The sequence below is a fragment of the Varanus komodoensis genome, unplaced genomic scaffold, assembly GCF_004798865.1.
Source record: "Varanus komodoensis strain SLA01 unplaced genomic scaffold, ASM479886v1 scaffold20_1, whole genome shotgun sequence".
NCBI lineage: Eukaryota > Metazoa > Chordata > Lepidosauria > Squamata > Varanidae > Varanus > Varanus komodoensis.
Window position 1 is genome coordinate 1,624,383 of NW_025335587.1, and position 15,578 is coordinate 1,639,960.

At 38.1% G+C, this 15,578-nt stretch overlaps 2 protein-coding genes across 4 annotated transcripts in view; both read right to left on the minus strand.

Moving 5' to 3' along the window:
* AGBL4 (AGBL carboxypeptidase 4) overlaps positions 1–15,578 on the minus strand; it is a 933,972-nt gene that overhangs the window by 379,404 nt on the left and 538,990 nt on the right. The window lies entirely within an intron of this gene.
* Positions 9,461–15,578, minus strand: part of BEND5 (BEN domain containing 5) — a 37,258-nt gene continuing 31,140 nt past the window's right edge. For all 3 annotated transcript variants that reach the window (XM_044430231.1, XM_044430232.1, XM_044430233.1), the window contains 3 exons: positions 13,483–13,631; positions 12,744–12,957; positions 9,461–9,651 (listed from right to left, as the gene is read on the minus strand). In XM_044430231.1, coding sequence (XP_044286166.1) covers positions 9,494–9,651; positions 12,744–12,957; positions 13,483–13,631 — 521 coding nt within the window. In that variant the 3' untranslated portion in view covers positions 9,461–9,493. The remainder of the gene's footprint in view (positions 9,652–12,743; positions 12,958–13,482; positions 13,632–15,578) is intronic.

The window sequence follows — 15,578 nt, forward strand, 5'->3', positions numbered from 1 at the left end:
TGAAAATCAAAGGCATGCCAAAGTGAATCTATTTTTCATGACATTTCCTCTTTGTTCATTCATTCAGTGCAATAATGATTTCCACACATTTCATTTACCAGGGTGCATTACTGTAGTGGTTATGCTCACATCAAAATCTATATATCTAACAATTTCTGTTTCAGAAATAAAGTATGCAGGATGCTTTAAAACAGCAATTCCAATTTTGGTTCTAAGATGTTCTGCATCATTCCATAAATTCTTACTGTTTATAAATACTTTGAATCTCTGAATTAATATATCAATATATTTCTCTCCCTCATTTCTTCAATAGTTTGGCAATGTGTAGGGGTGTTCTTATTGCTGGAAGATAACACATCAAATTCAAGTTAGCATGGTTGCAACTAAATGAATGGTCATCTTTGCTTGGTTGGGGTCCATTCACTGAGCATGCAGACTTTGATAAATCCAGGTTGGGGGTTGGACGCACTGCTCTGCAGTGGTTTCTCTCCTACTTGGTTGGCCAATTCCAGATGGTGTTGCTGGGGGATTGTGGCTCTGTGGCACGCCATGGCAGTAACGCCACGGGGTTCTGCAGGATTCCATTTTATCCCCTATGCTGTTCAATATCTACATGAAACTGCTGGGAGAGGCCATCTGGAGGTGTGGGCTAAGGAGTCATCAGAACGCTGATGACACCCAACTCTACCTCTCATTTCCATCCTATCCAGGTAAGTCAGTGACTGCTCTAAAAAGGTGTCTGACTGGTGTGATGGGCTGGATGAGGGCCAATAAATCGAGACTCCATCCAGGTAAGATGGTTAGGTGGGCCAGCTGTTCAGATAACTGATATTTGCCCTGTCTTGGATATTTGCCACTCCCCCTACAGGGCAGAGTACACAGCTTGGGAGTACTCCTTGCCCCAAAGCTATCCATGGAATTCCAGGTGGCATCTGTGGCAAGGAGTGCTTTCCTTCAGCTGAGGCTGGTACTTCAGCTGTGTCCTTACTTGGACAGACAGCTCCTTGCAACAGTAACTCATGCACTGGTAACCTCTTGCTTGGACTATTGTAATGCACTCCAAGTGGGGATACCCTTGAAGATGATCTGGACATTGAAATTGCTTCAGAACAGAGCTGCCAGACTGCTGACAGGGACTGGTGGATGAGAACACATCACACTGGTCCTATATAAGCTACACTGGCTACTGATTGACGTCCGGGCCTGATTTAAGGTATTAATAACAACACATAAAGCCCTAAACGGTTTAGGGCCTGGTTATCTGGTTATTACCATAACATCATCTTCAAAGGCCCTCTTCTGAAAGCTCTCCTTGAAAGACAGGAGGGCAGTTACAAGCAGAAGGGCCTTCTCTTGTTTAGCACCCTGATTATGGAACTCGCTCCCCAGAGAGGTGCACCTGGCCCTGACGCTTTGCATTTTGGTGCCAGGCCAAAACCTTTTTATTTAAATCCACAATATATTTAATTAGTTGTAGTAAGCGTGGGCACTACACTAAGGCATTTTTAACTATAATATGGCTGTAATACGTTTTTTATATATATTTATATTTTTTTGTTTTCTATGTAAGCCATCTTGAGATTTTATAATAATCAGATGATATACAAGAAATTTAAAATAAATCAATAATAAATTAAACAACAGCAAAGCCCCCAAACTATAAACTGTATGGCAAACCCCTTTCCCCATAATATATACCTGTTACCCCCCTCCACCCGCCACCTTTTCTCTCAAGTAAAAATCCATTTTCCCTCTTTGCTTCTTCTGATACTGCTTAGTGTAACAAATTGCCTGATGAAGCAATCTGGAGAGTGCTTCAAATTTTGTGTGTTTTTTGGTGCCCTTAATAGATTATGCCTAACAGTAGAGTTTGGAGCTGATTCTATTACATTGTTTTTCTTTTCTGTATAGATTCTTATTTTTGTTTTTGTCCACATTTATGAGCTGATTTGTTTTATAAAATGTGGGAAATCGTGCATGAATAGTTAATAAATGAATTAGATTATGAAATAAAAGTTAACATTAAACACATTTGCAGACCTGTTGATGTTGTTTTAGAGTAGGGGACTTAATTTGAGTCTACTGAATATTAGACTAGTCTGGAGTCAATTTGAAACTCTAGGAGGCAGAGTTTCCCCCAGACCAAGCCTGTGCATAGGATGCCATCATGGGCTAAGGCCCTTGTCCTTAAAGTCCTCAAGCCACCTTGATCCTCCTTGTCCTCCTGTGCCGAGGACACATCCTAGTTGGTGAGCAAGCAGCACAGGAAGGTCCTTGCCAAGTCCTGGCTGAATCAGGCACCTCCTTGCCCTGGTGCTCATATATCAAATGGGTAGTCAAATCCCCATTTCCTTTTTTCCTATCAGAGATAACATAATTTCTTTCTACAGGCCAGGGAGAAAGGACCTGAGAAAGATCAGACTATTGTATGGGTCAGATTGGGCCATGATGTCAGTTTCTTTCATTAAAAGGAAGCTAAATTGGATTGTCATGAAGGGTCAAATATGACTTAGCAACTAAACAAAACAAACCAGATTTGCCTCTTTCCAATATTATGGGAACACCATCATCTGCAGGAAATAGTTCCTCCATTGCTAAGTTTGTCTGTTGGTATGAAAGGGATTTTAATGCTCACTTAAACACATAATACAGACTTCTCACGGACTGTAGTAGTTAAAAATATAAAGACTGACACCTTAATGATCAACGATGGACAATGCTGAAAGGTCACCAGGAATCGCATGTGAGGTACCCCTGAATTAAAGCATATGGCATAGAATCATACAGTTGGATGCAGGCCATCAGGTCCAACTGCTTGTTCAGTGCAAGACTCAAGCCACCCATCCAGGTTTCCACTTGGCCCAACCCTGCTTAGCTTCAAAATTAGATAGGATCAGGCACTTCAATCTATAAGGAAGCATCTTATATTACCATTTACAAATGGGAAGCCTAAAATCACATGGAACCATATCTAATGACAAACACATATAAACATCATTGCTTATGAAAAAATGCCATTTGGGGCCAATTTTTCTCTAATGTTAGTCATTATTATACAGGAGAAAAACTAAGATACACCAAAAATAAAATTCTACATTAAGTTCATTGTGCAAATGCCAGCATGTTGAATGCTCAGGTACACCACAAATTTATCACAGAGCAAAGATAAATTTCTTCAGGAGGCTGTATCTGTAAACTAGTCAATCACAAATGCAACCCGATTAGGTAGAGCTCACTTTTATTAAGATAAAAATTCCTTATATTTCAGCACAAAGTAATCTTCTGAATTTCTTGCAGGGGTATTTACATGTAGAATCTTAGCATTTTATTCAACCAGACTATTGAAAAAAATGTTTCTGGTAAGATTGTGTTTAAAATTCTGCTGAGAGATATGTCATATATGAGGGAGAAAGTAGCCCGTCTGGATGTTCTGTACCAATACGTATCAGCACATTTTCTTATAAAAGAATGAAGAGAAAGCCTTTTCGCCAGCTCTTACAGCCACCCTCCCCCACCCCCACCACAGCAATGTGTGTCTGAAGCTCTTTATTTATGGATCATGTTATGAATATTAAAATTAGAGAAAACAATGCTTAATTACTGTATGTGAGAACATTTCTGCAGCAATAATGGTTCCCACCTCCAGGAAACAAGAAAGGAAACAGATGCTAATGATAATCAGAATATAGGAAAGGTACCTTCCCTCAACTTTAACAGAACCAGACCTTTGGCTCAAACAATCTGCAAACAAAACAGAGCAACTATTCTACTTTGATCACATACCCAAGCTGTAACTACATGGCTTATTCTAAACTGCATAAAATGGTGGAGAAGGATAGAATAGGCAGGATTTGACATGAAGCAGAAGTACTTACTCATGGCAAAAATTAGTTAGGCTACTGATATGGTGAACATTTGAAAAGCCATAATGGAGTTTTTGTTTCACTGGAATGCTTAGTCAACCCTAGTCTTTCCTTCTCTGCTGCTTCCACACCAGCCCTCCACAAAGGATATAATCGATGAAAGATAGATGATAGGTATATAACAGACAGACAGACAGACAGACAGACAGACAGAAGTGGTGGAAGGCAAGGGACTAAGCCAGGATCATAAAAACAACACACTTCAAATAAACCAACTGCTGGCTTGATTCCCAGAATGTGACATTTGTCCTTGGCATGTAGAGACTTATGTGGGGCCAAGGGCCTTCCCCTAAACAGAAGGACCCACCTTACCTCATTTCTGGATAGGGACTGTGAGGCTAGTTCTAGTCCACCCTCTGGTCATAGTAGAAAAAGGAGAACATGGTGACTCTTCCTTGCCCTCTCTTCTGTCCAGCACCACCTCATTCAACTCCACCTTCAGAACAGGCAGGTAGGTGGAGGTCTGATTACCAGTTTGGCCTATTTGAAATGGGAATCAATTTGACCTGATACTGTGCATGTGCTAGTAATCACTTTTAACTTCCCTAATTTCAATACTTGTTCTAGCCCTGCTTCATATACTATTATTTCCTCCAGCATGACCTCCCTCAAAAATCATACACCAATTTTAGTCTCCCTCTTTAAGCACTGCGGCACATCACTCACCTTTAGTTTGTATTTATTATTTTCAGACATGTTCACATGATCATTTTATTCAAATGAAGCCAGTCATTCTTTTTTCTCACAAAAATATTTTCCCCAAATGTTCCTCATGCTAATGTGAAGAATTCATGATTCCATAGAATTCTGAATGAGAACAGAAGGTAAGAATGAGGACAGGAACTTCTACTTATCCACAATGTCTTAAACAGTGGGTGTAAAAACTGACAGAAGGATTAAATTATATTAAGGTTTAACAAGTTATGGTGAACATGCATTAAAGTCAAGTCCAAGCTAGAGGAGAAACCATATAGACTTTTGAAGAACTAGCACCATCTAGTATTTGGCACCTGGGTGACCCTCATTCAAGCCTCTATACTCTGTCATAAATTCATAGACTCATTTTCTGCTACTGTTAATTGTAATGGCTTGTTAGATGAAATGGATTTAGCACGGATTTAAAACACACATTCAAATACTGATACCAAGTCTATGTTTCTCATGAATTCTAAAGTGATTTGTTTTCATTTAGGCTAGCCAAAAAGGTATATAAAGCTTCTAAAGAAAATGCAGTTGTGACAAATATTTTAGAATTACCAAATGATCTAAAAGGCACTAGGTATGTGATCAGAATCTGAAATATGAATATGGCAATTTCAGTAGCTATGAATATACTAACATCTTGAGGCAAAGGTTCCCATTTTTCCACTGACTGAATCCATCAATCTTTAAGCCAGCATGACTTAGTGGTTAAAATGTCAAATTGGGACTTTAGGAGATCTAGGAACTAATCCCCACTTGGCCATGAAGCTCACTGGGTTCTTTGGGCAGCACACCAACTCTCAACCTACCCTACCTCACAAGGTTGTTGTCAAAATGGATAGGAGCAGAAAGATTATGTAAGCTGTATTGAGTTCCTTGCAAAGAAAAAGTCAGGACATAAATGAAATAAATACATACATGCATAGCATTAATGTCTCATTTTTAAAAATGAAAATTATAATGAAATCATCTTACAGAATTTTGGCAGTGACTCAAATAAACAGAATAAATATTTGTATTGTGCACTTGCTCTTAACACTAATAGTTTTGTTTGATGGAGATCAGATGTGGAGTGCTAGCTGCTTTCACAAGACATGCACTTTTTTTTTTCTAAGAAGCGAAGCTAAGAAAATGGTAACACAAGTAATTCAGGAGGCTTATATACATTTCAGTAAAGCTTGAACATTTTGTGTAAAATCCAGTCATTCTAGCCCTCCCGTAAGTACCTTCAAACTATAGTTGCATTTGCAAAATCAATTTTAATCAAAAAGCAAATGTTAAAAATGGAATAACTGCTATACTTTCAACTACAGTTCTTAGAAATATGTAACTGGTATAAAAACCTGAGCACACCCAAACTTATGAAATGTCTCTCATAATAGCATGAATTAGCTCTGCCCATCTCAGTACTCAGTGAAGCATCAATATAAGCCGGAAGGTGGTGGCAGAGGGGGAGTTGCCATGGTTTACAAAACTGTGCACCTCTCTCACCAGGAAATCACTCCACTGAAGGGCTGCACTTGGGTGTTGGGCCACAGTGACTGGCTGGGGGTGCTGCTGATGGACCACCTACTCTGCTGTCCAGCAAACATCTGACCTAGCAGAGGTAGCCTGAAGTATGGAGTTGCATGAACCCAGAACAGTGACTTTGGCTGATCAATTTCCATGTGGAAGTGATCTTCAGAGCACTTGCTCAACCTTTAACAACCATGAATTTATGACAACCATGGGACTTTCTCCCAACACATGCAGTGGGGCAAACTCTTAACTCATCTTGCTTCCAAGCTGTTAGCTGAGTATTCTGAACATTGGGACAGGGGATCCAAATAACCCCATTGTCATGCTTATCCTATTTCCTGGTGAGATTTGAGCTGATGGCGTAAATTGCCCCCAGCACAGGTGGTAACTCATACAGATGGTCCATCCCATGAGACTGATGGAATCCAACAGATTTCTGAATGCTCTGGGGGATTTTTCAGTGGCGACTGTAGGATCCAGCTGAAATCCTAGTCTAACTATGGAGGAGTCACATGTATGCCTTCTCTGGCACTGTACAGTCCACTTAGCTTCTTGATATAATGGAGAGTTGCAGTAAATAAAACAGGCTGGAGTACAAATAGTGTAAGATTCAAAGTGAAGATGACCAAGCACACTTGAGCAAATAATCATGCCTACTGCGTACTGGTGAAAGTGGGTCTGTTAACCCTCATCTCAGCCTTTGGAGGTCAGGCAGGCAGCAAAATTGTGTCACTTTCAGTACCTCCTGAAAACATCTTTATTCCAAGAAGGCCTCCTTGATTGACCAGTCACAATATTCTGGTTTTTTTTTTTAATGAAAAAAACTTTCATTTTATTCTTTGATTTATTCTTTTTATCTTGTTTGCTGCTCTGGAACATTTAGATGCAAAGAATATAAATGTTGCAAATAAATAAAAACAGTAAAAGTAGTTTTGGTTAAGGTGCAATTCTATGCTCTATTTCTAGGGGTTGTTGCTCAGTGCAATTTACTAATAAGATTTTACCATATTCATATAATACAATTTTCTTATGGACAGAAACGAAAATGCTAACATCAGCTTGAGCTGTAGAAAACAATAGGCCAAGTCAGTCTTAGCTTCATAAATAATAGTTTATTAAGCCTAGAAAGAAAGCTGTGCCCTCAAGCTCCCTAATTACATGGCCCTGGCCGTTATACTGCAGGCTTTTTTTAAACCAGTTTTATCTAAACTAGGAAATTGATTTATTTTAGATTCACAAAGCAGAATACAAAACTAGGATCAGTCCCTACAAATTCCACAAATTCCCTTGCTCTTTGCATTCTTCAACATATAAAAAGCATTAATGTAAACTGAACAAGGCTCAGCTGCCAACCACAGGACCATTAGTGCGGTATACATCCTTAATAAATAAATAACACACTTAGAGCACACTGCAGTACTTACCCTTATAGAAAAATGCCCTGTTGTATTCAATTCAGCTTATTTTGTAGCAAATTTACTTTGGATTGCAGACTTAACAAAAATGGAAGACAAGAAACACAAAATTGTTGTTTCTCAAACAATTTTGTGAACATACATAATGAAAATGAAGAAGGCCTATGTTAGTTATCAAACCATTTGAATTGCCCAGGTACATGTAACTAGAAAATAGATGGTCAATATGTCTTTTTGTGGGTAGTATATTCTCTGCATACACTTACCTGGAAGTTGTCCTAAGTCAATGAAGCCTGCTTATTTATCAATTAATCTATTTATTATTTATATACCATCCATCAGCCAAAGAGGCTCTCCAGAGGGTTCTTATTTTGCATAGAGATGCACACTCTTGTGTCTTAAGGCCCGGGATCAACCCTGAATGGTTGAACGACTATTGGGCCCCACTGCAACCCACATTGTCCTCTTTAAAGAATGGATAGAAAGCCAACAACATCCAACAGCATAAAAGCACTCAGCAAAACAGATAAAACCATGCAGGGTAGGGCAAAGGCCCTGGGGAAAAGGATAATAATGGAAGCCATGAGGTGCCCAGGCTGCAATGGAGAAGTGCCTTCACCTGTACTACTCTAGGCAGGTGGAAACAGGGGGCGTGGACCAGGGTGTTCCAAATGCTGCAGGTGATGGCACTTCTCTGCCACTGCTGTCTGGCCACTCCCACTTCTGCAGTCCCCACTTTGGACAGCAGTAACTGTGCTACTCTGCAAGGCTGAGTGACTGGAACTAGAGACAGAAAAAGCAACTACAACTTGTGCTATGTTAGGAAAGAAAGTGAAGATTAAGAGTCCAGCAGGTCCGAGTAATTATGAGGGCACTCCCTCTCTGTTGGGATCTGCCATCATGCAGTAGCATGATCACCACCTCTTCTCTCCCATCACATAGTACCTTGAAAGGACATGGGAAGGGAGGAGACGGCCATGCCAGGTCCCCCTCAAACCTGCAGAGAAACCTGACTGGTCCATTTACAGAATAAAACACAGCAGACATTTTGTAGAATTAACAGTCAGTGACAAGTGAGGTGAGCACACACTACCTAGAAACTAGTGTTCCTACTGCTTAAGCGTATTTTAATTTAGCTGCATAGTTGACTTAAAGAAGGGAAGCCGCCAGTACTCCATAATCTTAGCATTTTCTATTACACGTTTTTCTTGCTTAAAGTTTATTTTTACTACATTATTCCTTCTCCAAAGAAATACAAATACCATCAGACTGTATGGCCTCCAGGGGTAAGTGTAACATACATACTAAACAGAAACCACAACTCAAATATACCATGTAGCAAATAAAAGCTGCTCTCTTACTTTCTTTTAAAATCTGAACTCAAACAGAGTTCTAGTAAATACCAGCAACAATCTGGGTCATATGTGCACTGAAGCAGTCACACTGTCTTTAGTGGAATATACCAAAAAGTAAAACGGCTCATTTTCTGAGAAAACATTATACGCAAGTATGCTGAATTTTTAGAGACTTTTAGGAATACGAAGTTCAGGAAAGAAAATAAACTCCTTTAAAAGCTGTTTGCAAAGTACATCTGCATTAAATAGGTTTACTGCACAGAGCCTACTGTTAAAAAACAGCCTGAAAAATAATCCCAGTGACTTCAGCAGAATGGGACTAGATCCAGGACTTGCAGAACTGTTCACATCGGTATGTCATTTCCTTGATAAACTAGGTAATTTGATCCTAGTTTACCATTAAAGGGGCTTTGCTGCTGTAAGATAATTTAAGGTAATGTCTTAAAATTGTTGAAATATGCCAGTATTTCATAATACAATTCATACTAAAAGGTCAGTTTAGCCCATCAGCATGAACACCATGAAATCAAAACCACCACCACCAGAGTAAAACACTAACACTTTATTAAAAATTCAAAATTTATTGCAAATTATATTTTGCTTCTCTCCTTTCTTCATTTTTACATGATTTATTGATATCCATGATTTTTTCACAAATGTACTTGTTGACTTTGGAGAGTCTCTGTGCAATTTCAGTTTCATCCACAGTTTCTTGTGCTATCCTGTCATATAAACATTCTGGAATGAAGAAAAATGGCATTTAGAATGAAAGCTCAGCAAATTTAAATTTAGAAGACATGATTCAAAAAGATAATAGGAGAATGAACAGACAGAATGGGGGTTGCAATTTGTTGCCAGAAAAAACAGACATAGGGCATTTGAGGTACAGAATCTTGACCAGAAAGCTACTTTTGTGCATATGGATCATGAACAAACTTATGATGCACCAGGGTATTTTGAGTGAAGATTTAATGCTGCAGTGCAAAATGTCTGACTGACTCGTGTTTCAAATCAGAAACTATTTACTCTGAAGTGGGCTACATATTTGGGGTGATAATCAATCCTAGGTCTAATAGGTTTTCCTTTTTTTAAGCCCAATGCTATACTCTCCCAAGAGTATATCCCACTGAAAGTAAAGGGGAACTAACACATGTTCATACCTCCCACTTCTGAAGTCTTGCTTTCTCAGACAAACTCATGTGATCAAAGACCCAAGGTCATATGAGCAAGTTCCAGGGAAAATCTACTACTTTGTTACTTCAGTGTTTTCTCCTGTTCTAAATTGAAGGTTCCTAGTCATCCCTGTCTCTTTTCCAGCTTTACTTACATTATTGCATATGGTATGGAAGCTGAAACTTACAACCCACTGCTGAACAAATGTGTGAACTACTCCAGCATCTTATTTCTGTAACAAACTTTTGCTGTCTTTCCTCTGATAGACTTCTGAGGCCACATCAGTCAACAGAGTCCATCTGAAAAAGGTGCCTATGTAAAATGAGGTAGAAAGCACTATTTTTCCTTCCCAGCTACCCTTAGAATCCAAAGCTAAGAAGGCTTGATGACAGCTTCTTAAAAGAAAAGAGGAGGTGATCCTGAAACTAAGTATTTGATACTAACACTGGAGGAAACAACCAGTGACCTGGTTCCTGAGATGCAGCTTACAGGGTTATGTTCCACTGCTCTTCTGTCCATAGTACTCAACACAAAATATGTCGTAACTTGATATATACTGCCTTTGCTATAGTGAAATAAGCCACTATAAATGCTACCTTGTACTATTAAATGGCTTCTAAACTGCTTAAAGAACTTCAGCTTCACCTAGCATTTTTCTTAAGCAGCTGTTTATTGCTTTATATGTTAGAAAACCACAGAGATTCATTTAATTAACAAGTTTTATTGCACTGTTAATGTACCATACTAAAGTTATGACAATTACTATTCTACAGACTTTGCAGTGACACCTTCCAGAACTTTATAAAAGGTTATTTTTCAGTGACAATTTTTACTATATTTGGGTAGCATATTTTTAATAACTTCCTTAAAATAAAGTATGCAATTGGGACTATTAAACTACAAGACATATTAGCCCTATTAAAGCCTAGCCATCTTCTGAAGATGTAGATTTTAAGGAAGCTATTTTAGAACCAGAAATGAAAAGTGAAAACCACTTCACTTATAGATTTTATGAGCTCTCATGTTGAAATGCAAAACTATTGAACAATAAAAAGTGTATTAAAGATTTGAGATACAAATTACAGTGGAATGGGGTAAGTAACACTATACATTAAAATGAGTTTTGAATGATCTGAAAAACAGGGCTAAAATGGAGTTCTAAGAAGAACTACCCATTTCCATCCTGCAATGGAACACTAAAAATCAATGCTGAAAAACCATCCACATCCCTGCACACAGGCTGGATTTCCTCTTCCAACTTGCATTCCTCTGCTCAGTCCAAAAATCTGTTCCAGAAGGTTTCCCAACTATCTAAGCAGACTGAGACTGCATGGGGTAACCAGTGCAGAAAGTCCCATCCCAGCTGTAAGTGGGAAGGGTCCCTCCAAGGTTGGGATCCCAACTCCAACCTTAGAAGGCATTTTCATGGTTGGAGATGGGACTTCAAACTATACTATGGCCTCCCAGTCAAAGAATGTCAGAAGACTGCAAGATTGTGGCTTAAGTAAGGCAATTCCTTTTTATTTATTAAACTTCATCAAGGTGCCTATTTTTCTCTCAAAAATGGAAATTAAATCTAAAAATTATAGATTTTCTTTTTTTAATGTACGTAGAAATTATCATGAATAGTACAGGTTTTGTGAAAAAAATACTCATACCAAAAGTCTCACTTCATTCAATGATTAGCTAAGGGCACATTCCTATACTTGTGATCTGTTGGTTGAGGCCCTTTAAAGCGCATTATATCACCACAACAGATATGCGAATAAACTACTATACTGGGTATTGTAGTTTTGCTGATGAACATTCATCAGAAGAACAACTGAAGGGAAGAAACTGTGGGTGGCACCATATTCTATACTCCTCCAGACCATGGCCATGCTCCCATAATCAATGAGCTAGATCAGTTCTGGACCTAGCACTAGGATTTCTCTCCCACTGATTTCAATGGAAGGGTGGCAACTTACAGTGTCCATGTTGTCCATCACAAGTTGACAACTTACACTGTCCATGTTGCCATAACAGAACCTTGGTAGGCTTCAGCAAGTTGGACTACAGTTTCCATAAACCCTGACAATTTTGTATGCTGGCTGCTGCTACTCGCAGTTGCTATCCAAAATGTGTGCAGAACATCTAGTTAAGGTAGGCTAGCTTCTGATAAGGTGTTCCCATGTACTTGTCCTACCTGGTTGACTGATTCCAGAAAGTGGTACTGGGAGATTATTACTCTGCACCATGGCAGGTATGCCATGGAGTACTGCAAGGCTCTGTTATTTCTCCTGTGCTCTACATGAAACCACTGGGAGGGGTTATCTGGAGATATGGGCTGTGTTGGCATCAATATGCTGAAGACACTCAGCTCGAAGACACTAGGGTCTAACTCATTTTTTCATCCTGATTATGAGAACCAGCAGTGTTTCCAGTGACAAGGGCAGCAGTGAAGTTCCTACTGTTTATGCTATTTTTGCATTTTCTGATTGTATGTGTCTTCTGCTCCCTTTCCAGGCTGCTTGCACTGGATATAGCAGCTTTCCTACCTGCATAGCAACTGTATATTCCCATCCCCCTGTATAACTGAGATCCAGGATCAAGCTGCTATTTATATTTGAGCTGACAATTTCTAGAGAAGTGAATATTACATGCTTGAAATAACCTACCTCTGACAATGCTTAATTTGTGAGGTGACAAAGGTGGTTTGGGAATGGCGTCTTTCTTTTTTTTGGTTGCAACTCCTGTAACACTTCTGTTCTTGAGAACATCTGTTCCCCAGATCATAACTGCTAAGTTTTTCGTATACTTTGAATCTCCTTGCGTTACTTGCAGCTGGTGCCATTTCTCCTCATCTACCCAGATGCCACTGCCAAGATGGACCTGAAGTGTAAAATTAAATAATGGTCAGTTTACAATTGGGATAGAGCATCTAGTTAGTAGTAACTAATCTTACTTGGAAAAAATAGAAACATACTGGTCTGTAATATTACAAGACTATAACATATTAGAATCAAGCTGAATTAATGAACTATGTATTTACCATGGAATAAAAGCACATGAAACACATTGTTCCACAAGCAAGTGGTTTATAGCACCATAAAGGATCTCCTATGATGAAAAAAGTCTGAGAAAGATGTAAACACACAGGAATTCAAAGCCACTTTCAAAATTCTTGGCATGCCCAGATGTAACTAAAGGAAACAGTTTCTAAGTTTTCCCAACTATGCATTTTCAGCATGGGTGTGACCAGGGGGTATATTTTAATGAACAAACACATAAATACCAAAAAGGGCTCCAATGTATCAAATGGAGAAATGTCTATTTGTGAAGTCCCTTCATGTAAGTTACATGAAATCTACCTTAATTTCACTTGACAAATATTTATGAAGTAGTCTCTTAAAATACCTTTCCGTTCTCAAGAATGTATTTGTCCATTACTGGAACAGCAGTGGGATAGTAGGTTGATGTGTTTGCTTCCTCATTGAAAGCCGTCTGTACTTCAGGTTCAGGCTCAATGGACTCTGGTGCAACCTTTTCAAGTTCTAGGGCAGGACCTACAGAGTTCATAGAAGATCATTTAAAATAGATTTAATGCATTTAAAATAGATTTAATTTCAATACAGATGATTTTTACTGTACATTGCATACATGTGAATAACTGCATAAAGAATGGATCTAAAGTAAAACCTCAATTCCATATGACAACATGATTCAAGATCTTATTCCCAAAAACAGAGGATAACACTTCTGTAACTCAAGTAGGAGAAGCAGCTCTAATAGGAAAAATAAGAACTCTTCAAACTACAAAATATAAATATGAGCTACAGTTTGTAAGTAACTAGTAATGTAAAGATGTAATGAATTTAGCATGGGTTTTAAGACACAAATTCAAATAGTGATTTCCTACAATGTCTATGTTTCTCATTTATTTTAAAGTGGTTTGTTTTCATAAAGACTAGCTGAAAAGTCCAACAATTTAGAACTATCAAGTGATCTAAAAAAGCAGCACGTGTGTGTTCATAATCTGAAATATGAATTTGACAGTTTCAGTAACTTTGAACATACTAATATCTTTAGGCAAAGGTTCCCATTTTTCCATTGACTGAATCCTTTTTGCATAGAATCCTAAAATCCATACAAAGTTTCATTTAAATCAAGCTGGCCTTAAGACATTGAAAGAAAATTGTTGTAAGAAATGGATTCTCTCTTAAAATAATTGTATAAGGTTTCTATACCTTTCAATCTGAGAGTCCTCTCTCAAATTTATCTATCCGTACATAGCAATCCCTAGTCATCTTTCAAATTGTACTAGGAGCAGTGCACATTCTAGAAAATACATCTGTAATAACTTATATACAAACTTACTTGTAAGAATATTGAAGTACCATGTCTATATTTGATTCTAGCCTATGCTAAGATCAGTATGTAAAACATAACTACTGATATCTTGAGTCTCCCCAAATATTATGGAACACCCAGCTTAATAAAAGTTACCTTTTTCCACCTAACTTTAAAGAGAGTAATTTCTCTGAGGCTAAAGGGGAGCTAAAATGAGCACCTGGGGAGAAACATACTGGTAGCTAGGTATATGCCCATGTGAAGATAGCACTGAAAACTTGGTCATGTACCATTTTGCTCCCTTTATACAGATATGCCAAAAGCCTCAAAATTAGTACCTCTCTCCCTACCCTCATTTGATTTGTAGGTGGGCTGAGATAGATAGATCAGCAGTCAGCAAACTTTGACAGTCACCATTAAAGTAAAGTCTCTGTGGGGCCCTGAGTTCAATTTTTTTTTATTTTACTTCCTTTTAGTAATTCTTTTTGCTTAGCAGTATTTTATATTTGATATATGACTGATATAAATAATTTTTATCATTTTTAGTTAGACAATTTTATGAGTTCTATTGTGTTTTATTCGTGATGTATTAATTCAATGATTTGTGGCTGATGCAAACAAAATTTCCTCTGTATCACACATACACAGGAGACTAGGGGAACAAAACGATGACATTATAGCTCATCAAATTTCATTCTAGGCTGCTTCTAGAGAAGGCTGTTATTGTGCAATTACCTTGCCTCATTCAAAGTTTTGCAGGGCTTCCAGACAAAGTAGTATTTTGCTTAACCCAACATTTCTTCTGTATTTCTCCTCCCCCAAAATTAAAAATAATAAATAAATAAATAAATAAATAAATAAATAAATAAATAAATAAATCAGTTAGGAAGCAAGAAATTGAATAGTTTCACAATGGTTTGGACTGATAGCAGTAGGAGCATCCTTGGAAGCATCATTATATCTGTAAACTCTCTACTCAGAATAAATTATTTAAATGCTGTGGTTATATGAACACACAGACACCCCTCTTCTTTTTAAAGAGGTATTGTGCTGATCTGTTGCAGCAAGAACAAAGTCTCTATAACACATTTATTATGGCACATAACTGGAAATACATGCAATGCATGCTTTCTAGACACACTTAATCTTATTTTACTGGACAG